Here is an 18,448-nt window from a genome sequence, read left to right as displayed (position 1 = left end):
TGCATTGTATTATGTAAATGTAAAAATATCCGGTTAATTCCATATATAAAAATCCAAACGATTCTAGAACCTTCAAACCCTATCCTTTTGCCACGTGTCCCGTCAGATATTTCTTCACTCTCCTTGCTCTGTTATATATTTTGTCACTCTCTTGGCTTCTTGTCTGCGTTGTAATCTGTTTTGAGTTTCAAAGGAACATAAAAAAAAAAGCGTTCTCCTCTTGTTTCTTTCTCTATCGATGGCTTCCTCCATGGCTACAACTCTCACTTCATCTCTCCCGTCTTCTAAACTCTCCGGGAACAATGTTCTGTTCGAGTCTTCCTTCCATGGAGTTCCAATGAAGGCCTTTTCATTTCACCCCAGAGCAAAATCTTCCCCATGCAACGCATCGGTATCCATGTCGGCGACATCGCCACCACCGTACGATCTGAACAATTTCAGGTTCAACCCCATCAAGGAGTCCATCGTGTCTCGCGAGATGACGCGTAGGTACATGACGGACATGATCACCTACGCCGATACGGACGTGGTGGTCGTCGGTGCCGGATCCGCCGGGCTCTCTTGCGCCTACGAGCTCAGCAAGAACCCGTCCGTGAAGGTCGCTATCATCGAGCAATCTGTTAGCCCCGGTGGCGGCGCCTGGCTCGGTGGACAGCTTTTCTCTGCCATGGTAAAATTATCTTCTGTTTTGAACTTAAATCTGCGATATTTGAACTAAAGTTGTGATTTTTAAGGCCGTGAAATTGTCTAAAACTCGTGTTTATTCAGGTCGTGAGGAAACCGGCTCATCGCTTCCTCGATGAACTCGAGATCGAGTACGACGAACAAGACGACTACGTTGTGATCAAACATGCAGCCCTTTTCACGTCAACGATCATGAGCAAGCTCTTGGCCCGCCCCAACGTGAAGCTGTTCAACGCGGTGGCGGCGGAGGATCTGATAGTGAAGGAAGGGAGAGTCGGTGGCGTTGTGACGAACTGGGCCCTGGTGTCTATGAACCATGACACACAGTCCTGCATGGACCCCAATGTGATGGAGGCCAAGGTGGTGGTGAGCTCTTGTGGACACGATGGACCGTTCGGCGCCACCGGGGTCAAGAGGTTGAAGAGTATCGGAATGATCGACAGCGTGCCGGGGATGAAGGCACTAGATATGAACACGGCGGAGGACGCCATCGTGAGGCTGACTAGGGAAATCGTGCCCGGGATGATTGTTACAGGGATGGAAGTTGCAGAGATTGACGGATCTCCAAGGATGGTAAAATTCCTTCCCCCTTTTCACTTGCACAACAATCATTGATGCTTTTTAGGTCCATTAGTGACGCACAGTGTTGATTTCTACAGGGGCCAACATTCGGAGCAATGATGATATCAGGACAAAAGGCAGCTCATCTGGCTCTCAAGGCATTAGGATTGCCTAATGCACTTGATGGAACATATGTGGGAAGCATTCACCCGGAGCTGATCTTGGCCGCTGCCGATTCTGCCGACACTGTCGACGCTTAGTCTCGTAATATCGATACCGATGGCTGTGATCGTAGTTTCTAAGTTGCTATGGAGATGAGGGATTTGAATAATGGCAGGAAATGGAATAATCTCCAGTATAACTTGATAGCTAAAAAAGCTTAGCATGTAGTTTCCTTGTTGTTGCATGCCTTTGAATGAAGTACTGCTTGCTTTCTCTTCTACTCTGTCTTCGATATGTTTGCATAACCAGCGCCGAATCTCCCTTAAGCCACCATTGCTGCAGAACACCATGAACAGCCTCAGAATTAAAAAATCAGAATAGGTTCCAACGTCCAAATATCTATATACCAAGTACATTCATCAATCAGTCTGGGAAAGCTGGGGTATTGTTAAATTATGAATAAAACAAATTAAATTAGAAGGATTATCTCTGTGATAAATATAAATGATGTTGCTCGTAAAATAAACCAAGTTAAAACTTGGAACATACTATATGATATATGGTTTGCTTCAACCGCCATTACAGGCATCCACAAATCAAAGAATAATCTAAGCCATTTATCTGTGAGAAAAACAAGGAATTTGTTGGCCATTGAGAATCTTTAGACGAGCAATCTAAAAACAGCAGAAAACTAGAGGCAGAGAATTTAGTTTTACTTAATATCCCTCGTGTTCTTTCTTCTTCTTCGTAACCTTGTTATCTCGTAGAGTTTCACTCACAATTCTTTCACAGCCTAGGCGCCTCTCTTCTCCCTCCGTCGCGTGGTGACCGCGCGGCTAACTTCTCTCCCCTGTTCTCCTCCTCCGCTCTCTAGGCTCTTCAGCATTGGCCAACAGAATAATAGTACTAATAATAAAGGGATTGGAGGGGGAAAATGAAGATAGGAAAACCATGCATGAACCTGTTATTTCTTGCACTAATCTTGATCGGTATGAGAACTCAAGTCTGTAATGGCGCTTCTCGAGATGACGGTGTCTATGCCAATGAGGAGAAAAAGGCTCCTGGTCCGGCGCCGCTACCGGGAATGGACAATTGTAACGGTGTGTGGAAGACATCTCTTAGCTAATATTTTTTATTTGTTGCTCTTATTTTAGGCTTTTTTATCGAAAAATCACCGGTGACCGATATATTTACCGATCTAATATCGGTCAGATTATATTTTTCGATATAACACCCGTAGCAGTAAAGCGCGATTCCTATCTCGCCCTATATGCTGATTTGGCGCCACGTGGAGTATAGCGCGCTCCCTGTACCACGCTATACACTGACATGGATTATACGTGCGCGCTATAGTTGTTTATCTTACACGTGATGCTATACCATATTCTCTCAAATACTCTTTCTATAAATATACTGGTCACCGATAATTTTTTTTTTTGAAAAAAACGCCCTTATTTTAACCCCCTTTATTTCCCTATAGAAACCTACATGCACGCATGGTGCAAGAAGGAGCCGAAATTGGAAGGCAGGAGTATGACGAGCGAGTACATGCCTAAGCCAAACGGAGATCTCACCTTCATGTACGATGTACTGAAATCATACCAAGGTAACTACCGGGTACAAGTGACGATGGACAACAACAGTCCCATCGGCAAACGCGATCGATGGAACCTGACATGGGAATGGATGAGAGGCGAGTTCATTTACTCCATGAAAGGAGCCTACACTCCCCGAATCGATCACTCTGAGTGCATTCACGGCTCTGCCGCTAAATACCTCGAAAGCTTCGATTTCTCTCAAGTCATGAACTGCGATAAAACTCCGACGATTACCGACTTACCTCTTAGGAAGGCAAACGATTCCAGGGTTGGTAAGATCCCTTATTGCTGTAAAAACGTGACTCTTTTTCCGCCATGGATGGACGAAAACAAAGCTCGAGCTGTCCTTCAATTAAGAGTCTATAAATTGCCCCCGGATGTTTCGAAGACAGTGTTGCATCCGCCGCAAAACTGGAACATTACGGGGTATCTTAGCGCTGGTTACAAACGTGGAGCTCCGGTTAGAGTAAACCCGTCGGAATTCTCCGAACCGTCGGGTCTCGAAGCGAAGGTATTCGCAGTCGCGAGTTGGCAAGTCGTCTGCAACATTACGAAACCGGATCCGGACAAATCCAAGTGTTGCGTTTCGTTCACAGCTTTTTACAGCGATACCGCCATTCCCTGCCCCACGTGCTCTTGCGGATGCGACGAGGTCTACACCGACGCCCATAAATGCAATACCGACAGGCCGGCGTTGCTTATCCCGCCGAACGCTCTCCTTCTCCCTGCGGAAAATCGTACGGAGAAAGCTCGAGAATTCGCGGAAATAAAAAACAAAAAGGTCCCTCGTAAGTTGCCCTGTCCAGACAACTGCGGGGTCAGTATAAACTGGCATCTCAACTCCGATGACAAGGACAAATGGACGGCGAGGATGACTCTTTTCAATTGGGGACACCTTCCGTTCATCGCCTGGTACGTCGCCGTCGAATAGGATATAGCGTACCGAGGTTTCGATGGAGCGTATTCGTTTAACGGAACCAAAATGTTGAAAAACGTTAACACAATCTTCTTCCATGGCTTGAAGGGCTTGGAGTTCTTGTTGGCAGAGAAAAATGGGACTACACCAGATGATCCGAGAATCCCCGGGAAACAACAATCTGAGATTTCATTCACGAAGAAAACACACCCAATATAGCAGTTCGAGAAGGCTATGGGTTCCCTTCGAAGGTGTATTTCAATGGCGAAGAATGTTTACTTCCGGATAGGTTTCCGAGCTCCGGTCACCGCCGCACTGAGTTTCCATTACTGCTTTCATCTTCATATCTATCACCACTCTGTTGCTAAACCGTTTCAATTGCTGATATTTGGCTTTTGTTTTTGTTTTTGTTGGTTTGTAGTGTATTAAATTTTTGAGAGATTTATATGATTGTTATCTTTGATTTTTGAACAATCTACCCCACCCCAAACATCAAAATCATTCATCTTTTTTACCTGGAAATTTTGATTGTTCATGAATGAAACTCGGCCGTGTGAAGCAACCTAAACTCCTGATGTTTACATATAGGTTTAGAAACATATGCATATTTGATGTAGAAATTATTTCAGATTATTCTGGCAAAGAAATAACAGCATCGGCCAATGGAAATTAAAATGTTCCAACTCTACAAATGCACCGAGTTCCAATTTCGTTTGCAAGCGAAAATGGCATCGATTTTATGCAAGTTGATCTGTTTCCTTTTGTTAGCAGCAATGGTGTGTGCAGGTGATCCTGATATCATATCGGACTTCATCGGCCCTAAAATCTCACCCACCCTCGATGGAAATTTCTTTAATTATTGGACACTTCGTGGGACATTTGATGCTGCTAATCCACCCGATTTAAAGGCTACCAAAGCTAACATGGCCGTGTTTCCGGCCCTTAATGGCACCAGTGTCTCCTTTGCCACTCTGGAGTACTCAGTAGGCACCCTCAATCCGCCTCACATCCATCCTTGTGCTGCCGAGCTCCTCATCGTCGTCGATGGAATTCTCAAAGTCCATTTCAACGACACTACCGGAAAACTTTACAGCCAAACACTGAGTTTCTTGTCATGTTTGTGTTCCCGAAAGGACTTCTGCATTACCAGTATAATCCGAGCTCCGATACCCCAGCCATGGATGTCTCAGCCTTCGTTTTGGTACCGTCCACCGTTTTTGCCACCGGCATCGATGATAACATCCTTGCTAAAGGGTTTGAAACTAATGTTCCTACTATTAAGAAGATCAAGAAAGGTCTTGGAGCCTAGGCCAAAAAGTTGAACCCTATTCTGCCACCATGCTAATAATCCTCATCTTTATTTGATGGATTTCTGTAGGGAAGAGATGAATTGCAGAAAAACCAAATGTAGTAATCATGTAATGGTTGGAACTATATCAATTTGAAGCAAACAATTCAATTTCTCATCATAATTGGAACTTGGAAGCAAACATACAGGATTGTCAAAAACAACAAACCATAAAAGAAATAAAAAAAATGGAGGATCCAAGTCATAAACCTATCTCTTCCCTCCACATTTATCATTGTTTCTCCTCTTCTTTCTCCTCAATTTGTCACACATGTATGCTTTCTCCAGGTGCCCCACCCTCTGAGCCAAAGCCCTCAACATCCGAGTCTGCAACTCGGACCTCTCCCACACCGCCTCCATAAACCTCGTCATCTTCTTATTGTCCTCCTGTATCTTCTCTAACATCTGCTTTCTCTCGCTTTCTTCCTTGCCAACAATATTCATCCCCTTCCCTTCCTTCTCATTATCAGGCTTCCATGTTCCCTCTTCTTCAACTGCATTCTCTTGATCGGCAGACGAATCGCTTTGGCTCTCATTTCGACACGTTTCAAGAGTCTCCGGTTCATTCTCTTGATTTGCAGCAGCAACAGTTGCTCCCGATTCACTCAAATTAGGCAGATTTTCCAACTCTCGAGTTCGATTTCAATCACCGGAAGAATCGATAATACCTTGGTTTTGGTCAGCTGCTTCAGCACTGCTGGAATCCACGGAGTGGTCATCGGAAATAATGGCGTCAACGATCTCTTGCAACGCGATCGCTTTTTTAATAACGGATTTCCTTAAATCCCTTACGCACGAATCCACTCCTCTAACGGAATCCAACTTAAGAAGCAATCTCATCAGATTCTCGTTCACTCTCAACCTCTCCTTCGAATCTTTCCGAATCAATTCCACTGTCTCCGTCTTGGAAACACTACGCTCCATTTCATTCACTTGTTCCCTTATTGCCATGATCTTCTTCACGCTCTTTCTCACCAGGAATCCCCTAAGCACCTTCTGGATATTGATTGCCGACTTGGATCTGGACAGCTCCGAACCGACGAAGCGGACGGGGATCGAAACCGTCTTGGGCTTGAAAGACCGAGGCGGCCAGGCTTCGGGCTTGACCTGAACTGGGATCCCTCTAAAGCTTCTCACGATACGGCCGTTAGACGACGCATCCCATGGATTTTGGAATAAGGGGAAGTCCATTACTGTCTTTGAATGGAATTAACAGACAAATTCTTTGATAAACCTTCTTGATCAGCTCTCTGCTATTGGTTTGTACTTGCTGGGTGTAAAAACCAGAGTCAGAACGGATATATAAAGGGGAACATGGTGGATTCTAGGATCCAATTCCACAAGGAAAAAGGTGGGATCCGGAAGTTGCTGGAACATTCTGTAGATTTCTTTTTCAGTTTGTGGAATAAGCCGACGAGATATTTTCTGGTGATGAGCAGACCAGGTTTTGGTCCTTCTAGATAATTATAGATTCTTCTATTTGACCGCTTCGTTTTCTTTATAATTACATCTATACTGTTATTATTTAATTAATTAAAATATGTTATAAAGATCTAATATAGAATTATTTTTAATTAAATTTATTGTAAATTTCGTGACAATTTTATTTTTATTTTTTATGCTTATAAATTAGGGTAAAATATTCGTATTTAAGTCTCTCGATTATTAAATGATATTATTATATAGTTTCATCCGCTCTTGATAAATAAAATCCCTTAGTCGTTTTTTTGTCTTTTACTAGTTTACGGTTTTTTACCGTTGTTTTCCTTTATCTTTTTTCTCAGGGTTGAATTTGACATCGTCATGACTGATTAAGATGATGTTTATTTGTTATCATGATTATCTTCCCTGCTTTGGACCCTCGAATTGATTTGGATACGCGCTTTACGTTCGTAGATAATTTTTTCACGTCGCTCGAATCTGATTTGCTATTTGTCGATGGTCTTTCAGTAGCTCCATCTCCTATTGTGGTTCGTCGGCCGATGCAATAAAATTTGTTCGTATCTTTATTTTGTTTGAGTTTTTTGTTAGGTTTTTTAATTTTTTCATTATTTAGTCTTTATGTGATCTAGATGACTAGTTTTTGTCTCAATGATAATAAGAAAATGTGATATGTTTATAGTTATGCTTGTAAATCTTCATTGTAATTTTAAATATTTTTTTATTTTTAATAAAACTAGCAACCTTCTATAAAAAAAATCTCTCAATTATTAAAAGTTATAAAATAATCATTTGATTTTAAAGTGTTGTTTTTGTTAAGTCATTCGACTATTAAAAGTTAGAAAATGATAAACTGATTAGTCATTATATTTCAACCTCGTCATTTTCTATTAAAAAATTAATGATATTCTGAGCTGAACGTTAATTTGCTGACTATGATATAATAAAATCCGATTCAAAATTTAAAACTACTATCATATCTCAATCATCATTTTAGCATCCAACTTAAACAACTTCCAATTTTTAACAGAAAATGACGAATTTGAAACATAATGAATAATCGAATGATTATTTTGTAACTTTTAATAATCGGGAGATTTAACAAAATAAATTTTATAATCAGATGATTATTTTATAACTTATAATAATTAAAAATTTTAATAAAATAATATGTTATAGCCTTCAACAGTAAGTACTTTCTTTGCTTTGACACGTGAACTTTCATGAAAATAATACAAGAGCTGCAATGCAAATACTACAATGAGCCGTTGTACAACAAACCAACCTATTTCTACCTTAATTTTCTCGGTGTTCTTCCTCCTTTCAGCATCATCGAAAATGGCCTCCATATGAAACCTTTCCACTGCTTCTCTTCGCCATGCTATATCATTAAAAAAGTTCATGCTTTCAGCAAGTTCTTCACTTTTACATTTCTTAATGTGATGCATCTGATTGTCCATCCATTTTCAAGGTTGTAAAAGCTGGCATGGCATTTTTCCACCCTTTAATGGCACCCTCAATCACTTCAGGCTGCTGACATCTTTATGTTCACTACAAGACTAGGGGGAACTTAGAATTCTATGGGGGAAAACACACTATTTATTATGGCAACAAATACCTTGAATGGCTTTATTACATCTTAATGGTTATTTTATGAGGTACAACTCTCTTTTAACACAACAAAACAACATGATAAATCCCCACTTTGCAGCAGAATTAGACCAAACATACATATTTAACCAAATCTTAGAATCCCCAAAGCTGGAATTATTGCTAATAGCTTAGAAATTAGAATCCCCCATCTCAGGCCTTAGGTTGGAACCCTGCTTTGAGCTTCTGAATTGTGTCAACATCCGTTTTGAAAGACTTTGCTAAGACGTCATCATCGATGTTCGTCGCAAACACCGTAGAAGGAACCGAGACAGTGCCGGCAGCTGCGCTACCGAAGGCCGAAACCGCTATAGCTGAATCGTTCTCGGCGCAGTTGAACTGATAATGGACTAATCCCTTGGGAAACACAAACATGTCACCAGCTTGAAGCCTTCGTGTAAACAGCTTGTTAGTGGTGTCAAGAAATCCAACTTCAAGTATGCCATAGGTGAGGAACAAAAGCTCGGCGGCACGAGGATGCGTATGAGGAGGGTTAACAGAGCCAGCAGGGTACTCTAACACAGCATAGGAAACACTCTGGCCATTAAGGGCAGGGAACTCAGCCATGGTTGCTTTCGTGACGGTGAAATTTGTTGGTGGAGGAGAGTTAACGAGTGGCCTCATGCCGGTATAGGAGAAGAAGTTTCCATCCAATAGAGTGTTATTGGTTCCTGGTGACACCAAAAAAATCAAAGAGAATATCAGGATCTCCACTTAAGGCTGAGAAAGGGAAGGCGGTAACTAGAATTGCTAGGAAAAATTGTTGCTTGACACTCGAGGCATGTCTACATTTCCTGTCATTTTTTTTATGGAACTACGATGGAGATGATCATTTAGAGGCTTTAAAGGTACACGTTTACAGATTTATATCAATAAACATACGCCTGGTAGGACTGTTATTATTTAGAGGTATTGTTATCCTATTGAAGAAATGATAAGTATATACAATAGGAATGAATTAGAATTTTTGCAATATTTTGATACATATAGATTTAACGTAACTTGGGTTTTCTGTCTGGCCTTAAAAAAAATTAGATCAATTTTGTTCATAGATTTATATGGAACCAAAAAAAAAAGTAGGGATCAAATTGGCACAAATTGTAATTTGATGGACTGAAGTGAGTTTTGTTCCTAGGAAAATGAGGGGCATGATTCCTTGCACTATTGGTAGGATCCGGATGCATTGTAAAGCCTTATTTAAAAAAATAACCTTAATACACTAAAAGTGCCTAGATTATACTTCAGAAAATGATTTGGTACCTATTTTTTATTTCTAATAATAGATGTCTAACGTTTTATTCATTACATTTTTAAGTGTTTACCATCATATTTTTTTTATTTTTTTATAATAAAAATATTATTTTAAAAAAGGAAAAAAATCATCCTCGTGTCGTCCCTCTCCTCCCATCGCCCCATCTTTGACGGCGAAGGATCACCACCGATCGAGTTTGTTCAAAGCAAGATGAGAAACTCAACGGTGACGGTCGTGTAGCGTACGAACGGTTGTAATTGTCAAAATCGTTGAAAAATAGAAACGAAAAACCTAGAAAATCGATGACTCTTGGTGGTATTTTTCACGACGATTAGCGTAGTTTCACGGTGGGTGAGGATTGGGTTTTGGTCGCGTCATGAAGAAGATTTTAATAGTATCAACGGTGACAGTCATGGACCGACAGTGATTGGTCCGCGATGAAAAATATAAATTTTGGAATTTTTTTGACTTGTTTTAAAATTATAATATTAAGTTTTTTAAAATAAAATAATTTTTAAAATTTTATATGACTAAAACGTATTAGATAACAGTCAAATTTAATAACCGTATTATTGCATGAGGTTAGAAACGTTAGATACTTAATTTTAGCGAAAAATTCTTTAGATATTAAATTATATTTTAAACTAAAAAGTGTATTAAGGGGGGAAATCTTTGTAAGGGATAGAAACGCAAAGTGGAAACGAAACCTCCTTCATCTACTTCCCTTTGGTCTCACAGAACCAGAAACAAAAAGAATCAATTGCTTCAATCCCGCGTACTTTCCAAATACCCTTTACTTCAAACCCCACAAATTCCATCCCATCTTTGCCAAAGCTAAGTTCCAAGTTTCTGGGTTCTCAAAACTCTCTGTCTTGGTCTAGACCTTCAAAGATTGGACCCTCCAATGGTTCAAGGACTCAATGCTTTTTGGTAAGAATGGTGTTGATGCTGAAGGTGCTGGAATTTATGGAAGCCAAAGCAGAGATGATTTCGACAGAGATTATGTTGAGCAGGTTGTTCTTTGAATCTTTTGTACTTCTGCCTTTTCTTTGTTAACCAACTTGTTCTTCTTCGATTTGGTTAATTGATGTGTAGGAAACATGTTTGGTTTTATGATTTTAGATGATTTGATGATGATATTATCATTACAGACATGTATGGAGGATTGAAAATGAATGAACTTATTGAATGGTTGTTAATAATTATATCATCAGTACAGAGAAAGCTTCCATTGATTAAGCTATTTTGTTTGCAGTATTTTAACTACATGGGGATGCTTGCTGTCGATGGCACCTACGATAAGATGGAAGCTCTTTTGAACCAAAACATCCACCCAGTAGACATCTTGCTAATGCTGGCCGCATCGGAAGGTGACAAGCCGAAAATCTAAGAGCTATTGAGAGCTGGAGCTAAGTATGATGTCAAGGATGCAGATGGACGTACTGCACTTGATAGGGCTGTCGATGAAGGAAAAAAAACAGTTGATCCTTGGTTCTTCTGCGGAAAAGGCTTGATCTGATTCAGGGTTTCAAGTAGCGGGATGCAAACGCAATAGCAGTTGTTATTTCGCAGTCCCGCGTCATTCGAAATCGATATTGAAGAATTTAGCGGTGAGATTCACGTCGATAGCGGTCCGTCGCGGGATAACAGTCGCAATTTATTGTCGCACAGTGGCATCACCAAAGAATATGGTCGAGTGGACGCTTGATGAAATTATGTGAAAATGAAAGGTAAACACGAGACATTCGGTACTCCACAAGCACAAAGAGCATGGAATCAAATGAATCCGAATAAATATAATTAAATTATTTACTTTATATTATTTAATTATATTATACATATTATTTCTTTTAAATAATAATGTATTCACAATATCATCACTCATCATTAATTATCTTATTATTGTCGAGTTTGTAAAATCTTATATTTGGTTAAACTATATTATATATATCATTTTTGCTTAGAAAACATTTCTAAAAATCATTAAAAATGACTCATTATAATTATAATTATTATGTTTTAGGATAAGTTGTGCGAAAATTAAAAAAGTTTCACGGCTGCGACACCTACAGTTACCGTGATGTCATCCGTTATGTCCACAATCACGATAAACGTAACGTGACTGAAAACGTGACCACAAACGATATTTAAATCCCTAGTTGAATATATCTATTTCAATCACTGATATGAACCTTGAGATGAACCTAGTATGAAGACTGTTGGATAGAGAGAAAAAGTTAGTGTTTCGTGTATAAAATTCACCTATAAATTCGATTAACTTTTGTTACCGTCTCGAATGATGATATATAACTTTACCAGTGGTATGTTCTTGTTTATAGATTGATGAGTCTGCTTGTGATTAACCTTACTGGAAGGAGAACAACAAAGGGTTAAAATTAATATGTTTTCAATTAAAGGCTGTTCACATATCTACAATTCATGGAGTTCGATGAAAAATGTGCTGTAAAATTTCACGGTAAAAACAGAGAATAAAATGGAGTTCATAGGAATTGAAACATCTATTTGAAGTAAAGCTCAAGTAGCTTCTTCAAAGTGTCGAAGACGCTCGTAAAAGGGTTAAGTGCTAGAGGAGAATTTAGTTCAAGATCAGGGAATTGGTTTGTTAAAGCCTTTTGCATCCCGGACATGGACATCATAGCAGCTAGCTGACTGTTTGACATCACTTCACAATCTTGTGGGGTGTCCTTGATTTCGCTTGGATCATATCCGAAATTCGCCAGGTATGATTTGTACTTATCTATGAATTCGCGTCCTGGATTTGGTGTTCTTGAGTAGATCTGAAACAACAATACCAGATTCATAAGGAAATAGTTTTACATATCTGAAACATTAAGGCTAAAAATCCGACGCAACTGGTATATTACTGCATGAATTGAGCAAGAAATCAATCTTTTGCCTCTTATATGTTTTCTTAAAGTAATACTATCCAAAATCCGTGTCTAACACATTTGATTTGAACATAAGTATCAAGATACGACACTCCATAGATCCTTAATGAGATATGCTATCCGTTTACCTGGATAAAGCTTGTGTCTTTCGCTCCTGAAACAAGGGCGTAATTGTCGTAGTCAGTAGCAATAACATCATAAGGTTCTTTGGGGATAAAAGGCAAGGTAGGAAAACGAAGGTAACATTTCTCTTTAATCATCTCTTGCTTTTCTAAATCTGTTTCTTTCTTCCCAATATCTTCCTGTGAAAGGCATTGAACATTTCCTCTTATCCCGGTAATATATCCGTCTGGCCCTCCATGAACACAAAATGTGTCGACCTGTATTGCAGGTGTTTTCATGTCGAATGAATAAACTCCCTGCAAATTGATTGATTACAACATGTATGATTTTAGCAATCAAAGTTTGGGAGTAAAAATAGTTATGACAGGATGAAATCTACAGCAGTAATGGATCTGAGATAAGCAACTAGTCCTAGTTTCAGGATCTGATAAAAGCTAGTTTGACTTCTGGTTCGTCGTTTTATTCGTTGAACTGTATATGTAAAGTGAAACTAGAGAAGCCTATGATGATTGGAACCTATGTTACTTGAACAAGTATCAAACATGGGTATCTATCTGACATAGCTATGATTAATTTTTTCTAAGCTTTCCCATGTGTTTGGAAGATCCTTGGAGATCATATCCTCGAATCCATGTGTCAGGCACGAGTGTTGGACAAGGGTACTTAAAGACCAATGAAGAGTCCGAGCAACATAGATTGAAATATTATCTACATATATATCATACAAGGGATCCTCTGAGTTTCTCAATTTGGGAGTGAATCAGTGAAATGTCACAAAATCAGTTTTGTTTCTACCTTGTAATGTTTACCTGAGTGCAATGGCAGTCTTCTTGACCCTGGCCAGCAAATCCGCGTTTTAGTGATGCTACTTCGAACCACCTTCCGGAATATCTAACAGGGTCAAAGTTCTTTGCTGTCATACCTCTCATCATCATTAGCATCCCATTTCCTTCACCAGAATCTTCTTCGAGTGGAAGAGTTGGCTTATTATCCATGGCACTCGCAAGCTGACAGATGCTTGGATGATGAGATAAATCAGCTGCAAGAACCTGCAAACGAAAGTTGGTTAAACTTAAAAACATAAAGAAATCTCTACCGCAATGCTATTGTTTCGTATCCTTTGGCACTACTCCAATCAGGGAAAGGGTTAGTTTGAGATGAGATGTCATGAACTTTCCCTGCAAACCCGACACAATTCAAACTCTCATGCTCGAGAAGAAGATCGGAAAATACTTGTCTGAACACCGACTTGACAACTTTGAAGCTTCATAGTGGGAAATGATTTGAGTGGAAACTGAATTTTCTTATAATCTTAATAGTGTTGTCATGTTCAGGGACGTCTTTTTCTTACAGAACTGAATCTTATAAACCGATACCCGAGATGCAACGAATGATTAGACAAACTCCTTTGGGTAAATTCATCGAACAGTAACTTGCAAACTATGTTTTAGAGTTGAAATTCACTGATAAAACTACTAGAAATTGAAGAAACACAACCACTTCACCTGGCTTGTTTGAGAGAGAAATATCAATGAAGCAAGACCCGAAACAGTATGACTTGCAACAACTTTACTCAAGGGAGGACTCTTGACAGAGCAATTCAACGTCAATTTCCCAAGCAATCCCCTGTAAAAGCAACACAATCACTACCAAAATTGCAATTAAAACCATATTTGTGAAACTATTATCACTTGCTTAAAAGGTTCACAAATACCCTCTTAATTAATGACAAAATGTCAAGTAAAACAAGCAGCATGTTCAACAATTTCACACCCTATTCATGCTTCCATTTTTCTCTTTCATGAATTCTCAATCTCCAGAAAACTTCAGCCAAAACCCTATAGTAAAGCTAAACGAATGAAACCCAGAAAAGAAAATTAGTAACATCTAAACAAAAAAAGGTGAATCGTGACGGCACCTGGGGATATGAGGAGGATGAGGAGATGAACAACATTGAAAGAGAAGCAGTGGTGAAGTTTGATGATATTGAATTGCATTCACCATATCAGTGATTTCTCTAAAAGCACTTTCAGTTGAACTCTCTGTAATCTTTTAGTTCAGATTCATTGTTTGGGACTTCTGAAAATATCTAGAAAAAAGGAGGACGTTTAAGATTGGGACAAGACATTATTTTTTTTGTTCTTTTTCTTAAATGTTTTACAGCTAATAACTGTCAACAACTTAACCTCATACAATAATAAAAGATAGTGAATTTGTAAATGGGAAATTTGTGATGTTGGGTCAGTCTCCAAGCTCAACACTTCGCGTATATGAGCTCCCATGATAAATACTATACAACTTTTTATACACGATTTTGACATTTCATATTTCAGGCCTGTTGAAGGCAAGATCATATGCCACTCATCCTTAAGAAAGCAACCTACGCCACAGGTTACGCCACGTCATTACCTTCCCAACGGGAAACCAGCACTCCAATAAACTACCTATTTTTTTCAAGCTCTTCTTTTTCCCCGTCTCTGCACACAGCCGGCATACTTTGGAAAAACCCGACCCGATAAATATTCAGATTTCTAACTGACCCGCCCTTGAGCTGCTCCACATTAGGTTTGGGCTCCTCTCTGTCAAAATTTATGGTTTGGTTAACTCTTCTGTAATGATTTCTTATTGGTTCTTAACTGTTAATATAAGTTTTACTATAGTTTTTGAGTTGTTAATCTGATCAAATATGGGAATCTGAGACTTGAGCCTGTTAAAATGAGTGATTTTGAAATCTGGGTTGATGTTGAAAGCTCTTGATTCCTTTTGTTTTGTTTGTGTATGGCGATGGGTCTTTTGTTTTTGTCTTCTGGATTGGACTTCGTGTTAAAAGCTGGACTTTTAATCAATTGAAGAACTCTTATTGAATGTTAATCTGTTTAAAGCTGCAAATTTGTTCTGTGAAAAAGATGATCCTGAATTGCATTGAGATTGTAAAAGGTATGATCCTAAAGTTTCTTTAAGCATTGCTACTGAGTTCTTCATTTCACTTGTGAAACTTAATGCATGAATGAATAGTGTATACTGGACAGTTCATAACTCTCCAGTTTCAATTTTCTTTTAAGATTTTGTCTGTATGATACTAAAAGGAATTTTCGAAGAAGTATTTGAATTACAAAGTATTTATCCTTACGTTATTTTCGGAGATGGATTGTATGTAGACCTTTGATTCTTCCATATGACATTGCATGATCGTTAGTACTATTCTTGTTCTTTTTCTTTTTTGCTTGAAACAGTGATCTTTTCTTGTGTTCTTGTGATAAGTATCTTGTCTGCTTGTTTGTGTGAATGAATTTGCGGTACTCAGGAACTTATATCTTCCCTTTTCTTGTGCAGAAAATTGTGGTCTTGTCTTGCTAATCATGTTTACTGCTCTTTCGGAGCTTCAAAAGGGCAACCGGCCCTGGACTTGAGTCCCTTGTAGATCGTAAGCAAACTGCAATAACCTCTTTGTTTCTTGAAATGTTTTAGCATAGCATCTCAAGGCCAATGAACCGTGGAGCTGAATCCGCATCAACTTTCAAACTGTGTTTCTATTCCATACATTCTTGATTGACATTTTTCGTCAAAGTTATTTAGGCTCTCTGTTTCTATATCTGAATCATTTCCTTTCTGTGCAGAGACAATCTTGATCATTACCAATGATGGACGCAACATTGTGGTATGCTAAGGCATTCTCGCTATGCATTTCTTCAACTTTTGAAATAAGATCATTTTATTTGTGTATTTCTAAACTATTTCTAGTTTCAGTAAGATCCTCATTTGCTTCATTATTCCTTTGTTTTTCTTCTCTCAAATAAAAAGGGCGTTATAAAAGGCTTTGATCAGGCTACAAATATCATTCTCGACGAATCTCATGAACGTGTGTACTCTACCAAGGTTTGTGCCCTTATTCCACAGGCTATATAATTATTATTATTATTATTATTCATTTAATCATTGACACCTACTTTTGTTGAAGAAGCAAGAGGTTTTTCTTTATCCTAATACATGTGAACAACTTAATTGCCTTTTTATGATCGTTTCCCTGCTTCTTTTTGTTTTCCATCCCAACTTATTTGCAGGAAGGTGTTCAGCAACTTGTGCTGGGTTTGTACATAATAAGAGGAGATAACATGTATGTCGTGTTTTCTGCTTTGTTTTCTATTGATTATTTGGGATTTTCAGTTAGTTTTCTATATGCTTACTGTAACAACTTTTTATCCTTCAATTATGGCAGAAGTGTTGTAGGTGAACTAGACGAAGAGCTTTATTCTGCTCTTGACTTGTCAAACCTTAGAGCACACCCTCTGATGCCTGTTATCCATTGATAGAACTATGAAAGTTTATAGTTGATAAGAACAGCACTTTGAACTAAGTTCCTAGGAAAACATGCTAAAGAACATAAATATGATGAGAAACCAAATGTGTAATGATTTTTGGATGCATTTCTATCATTTTATTGGTAGCTGTTTACCTGCATTCATATTGATCATAATATAGTGTGAAAGAAATAAAAAAATGGAATGCAATGTCTGTTCAGGGCTCCACGCGGTGTTGCAAATTCCATTGAAAATAAACGAACCCTCTGATTTGTGAAATGTACAAATGAAACATAGCCTTGGAAAACCAAGATTCAGTTCTTTGGAAGATTGGTATCAGAGGATATTAAAATTACACAATACTACCAAGAACGATACTGATTGAAAACAAAGAATGACTTGTTGAATCCATCGATCATCCAAAGAGACTATCGTTGAGGTTTCCACGGGTGAGCAAGCAATAGAAGGCATCTGTCTTATAACCTCCATTACTTCTGGATTCTTTTAAAGGTACATCAGTTGGTTTCCTGTTGAAGACGCTGGCCTTTTCACGGGTACAAACGCCACTTTCCTCACATTAGATGCCAATTTTAAACTACTTGAGCCAGCAGAAGTACCAGTATCTGCCAGCGAGCTAGCTTGGGAGACGGTCTTCTGCCAAGGGTTTTTGGTAACAACAGTGTTATCTGCTTTTTCAGCAGAATTTTCAACCTGCTTTGTGTCCTCGTCATTGTGGTCTCTTATGAAGTCAGTTGTAGTCTCATTCATATGGGGTGATATTTCAGCATCAGCATTCTCGGCAGTTGGTTTATCATCTACAACAGAAATTGAACGTACATGTTAGTGCCTAAAATAGATTCATACCACCGAAATCTTCTCATCTTGAAACCGAGTATTTTGGAAGCTAAAATTTAAAGGATTAGATGACTGTGTAACTCCAGTTAATGAGCAGCAAAGAGTCTAGGCAATGAATGTCTATACCTCCAAGTACTGACTGGATAGTCTTGTATCGCACTTCATTACCCCTTCTTGCATTTCAATCTCACATGTATTCATCCTCTCAACCAATATAAACTTATATGTGTTCCAGACACACTCTAGGGTGACATGGTCCTCTTTTTTCGGATAAAACTCTCTAAATACATGGCATCATTGTTAAGCAAAAAGGATGAGGCTCCACTGTAAGGAAATTGGGACAGTAAGAATCTATCAAATATGGAGAATGGGGTCAACCTCAATTCCTTGCTGATTTAATTTTACAGAATGGCTACTTAGAACAGGTTCGTTAACCATGTGAACTCGCACAATGCAGTCACACAATGACCTAAGTGGGGTACAAACTTTTTCCACAAAATTTGACTATTCAACCGGAAGGTTTTGAACTTACTTGTTGAACCAAAACTCTAAGGCGTGCGAGGGGAGATAAAACAGTCACAGAAAATCCCATAAAAAATGAGCGAGCTATACCTGACTATAGCACAGTCAAGGTTATCAAAAGAAGATAGAA

General features: G+C 38.8%; 5 protein-coding genes and 3 pseudogenes across 5 annotated transcripts; 5 read left to right on the top strand and 3 right to left on the bottom strand.

Annotated features, from left to right (window-relative positions):
* Positions 1 to 167: 167 nt before the first annotated feature.
* On the top strand, positions 168 to 1,683 carry LOC120209583 (thiamine thiazole synthase, chloroplastic-like). Its single transcript, XM_039208555.1, has 3 exons — positions 168 to 670; positions 769 to 1,257; positions 1,344 to 1,683. Exons 1-3 carry the CDS (start codon positions 239 to 241, stop codon positions 1,503 to 1,505), a joined length of 1,083 nt encoding a protein of 360 aa, XP_039064486.1. The 5' UTR covers positions 168 to 238; the 3' UTR covers positions 1,506 to 1,683.
* Positions 1,684 to 2,398: 715 nt separating this feature from the next.
* On the top strand, positions 2,399 to 4,402 carry LOC120209447 (annotated as a pseudogene).
* Positions 4,403 to 4,646: 244 nt separating this feature from the next.
* LOC120209436 lies at positions 4,647 to 5,230 on the top strand (annotated as a pseudogene).
* A 214-nt stretch (positions 5,231 to 5,444) lies between these two features.
* On the bottom strand, positions 5,445 to 6,498 carry LOC120209572 (BAG family molecular chaperone regulator 5, mitochondrial-like). The gene has a single exon (XM_039208549.1). It carries the CDS (start codon positions 6,458 to 6,460, stop codon positions 5,912 to 5,914), a length of 549 nt encoding a protein of 182 aa, XP_039064480.1. The 5' UTR covers positions 6,461 to 6,498; the 3' UTR covers positions 5,445 to 5,911.
* A 1,900-nt stretch (positions 6,499 to 8,398) lies between these two features.
* On the bottom strand, positions 8,399 to 9,025 carry LOC120209365 (germin-like protein 9-3). Its single transcript, XM_039208399.1, has 2 exons — positions 8,498 to 9,025; positions 8,399 to 8,449 (listed from the first exon to the last, which is right to left on the bottom strand). The coding sequence occupies exon 1, from the start codon at positions 8,981 to 8,983 to the stop codon at positions 8,513 to 8,515; it is 471 nt and encodes a 156-aa protein (XP_039064330.1). The 5' UTR covers positions 8,984 to 9,025; the 3' UTR covers positions 8,399 to 8,449; positions 8,498 to 8,512.
* Positions 9,026 to 9,913: 888 nt separating this feature from the next.
* On the top strand, positions 9,914 to 11,125 carry LOC120209426 (annotated as a pseudogene).
* Positions 11,126 to 12,041: 916 nt separating this feature from the next.
* LOC120209563 (chloroplastic lipocalin-like) lies at positions 12,042 to 14,718 on the bottom strand. Its single transcript, XM_039208543.1, has 5 exons — positions 14,562 to 14,718; positions 14,149 to 14,269; positions 13,453 to 13,692; positions 12,649 to 12,939; positions 12,042 to 12,409 (listed from the first exon to the last, which is right to left on the bottom strand). Exons 1-5 carry the CDS (start codon positions 14,645 to 14,647, stop codon positions 12,131 to 12,133), a joined length of 1,017 nt encoding a protein of 338 aa, XP_039064474.1. The 5' UTR covers positions 14,648 to 14,718; the 3' UTR covers positions 12,042 to 12,130.
* A 1,068-nt stretch (positions 14,719 to 15,786) lies between these two features.
* LOC120209415 (sm-like protein LSM8) lies at positions 15,787 to 17,125 on the top strand. The gene is made up of 7 exons (XM_039208438.1): positions 15,787 to 15,793; positions 15,877 to 15,910; positions 16,024 to 16,067; positions 16,261 to 16,301; positions 16,445 to 16,519; positions 16,705 to 16,757; positions 16,860 to 17,125. The coding sequence occupies exons 1-7, from the start codon at positions 15,787 to 15,789 to the stop codon at positions 16,948 to 16,950; spliced, it is 345 nt and encodes a 114-aa protein (XP_039064369.1). The 3' UTR covers positions 16,951 to 17,125.
* The last annotated feature ends 1,323 nt before the right edge of the window (positions 17,126 to 18,448 follow it).

The sequence above is a fragment of the Hibiscus syriacus genome, unplaced genomic scaffold (assembly GCF_006381635.1).
Source record: "Hibiscus syriacus cultivar Baekdansim isolate YM2019G1 unplaced genomic scaffold, ASM638163v2 tig00000656_pilon, whole genome shotgun sequence".
NCBI classification, from domain to species: domain Eukaryota; kingdom Viridiplantae; phylum Streptophyta; class Magnoliopsida; order Malvales; family Malvaceae; genus Hibiscus; species Hibiscus syriacus.
The sequence above is the reverse complement of the archived record's forward strand: the minus strand, read 5'-3'. Positions and strand labels throughout refer to the sequence as shown.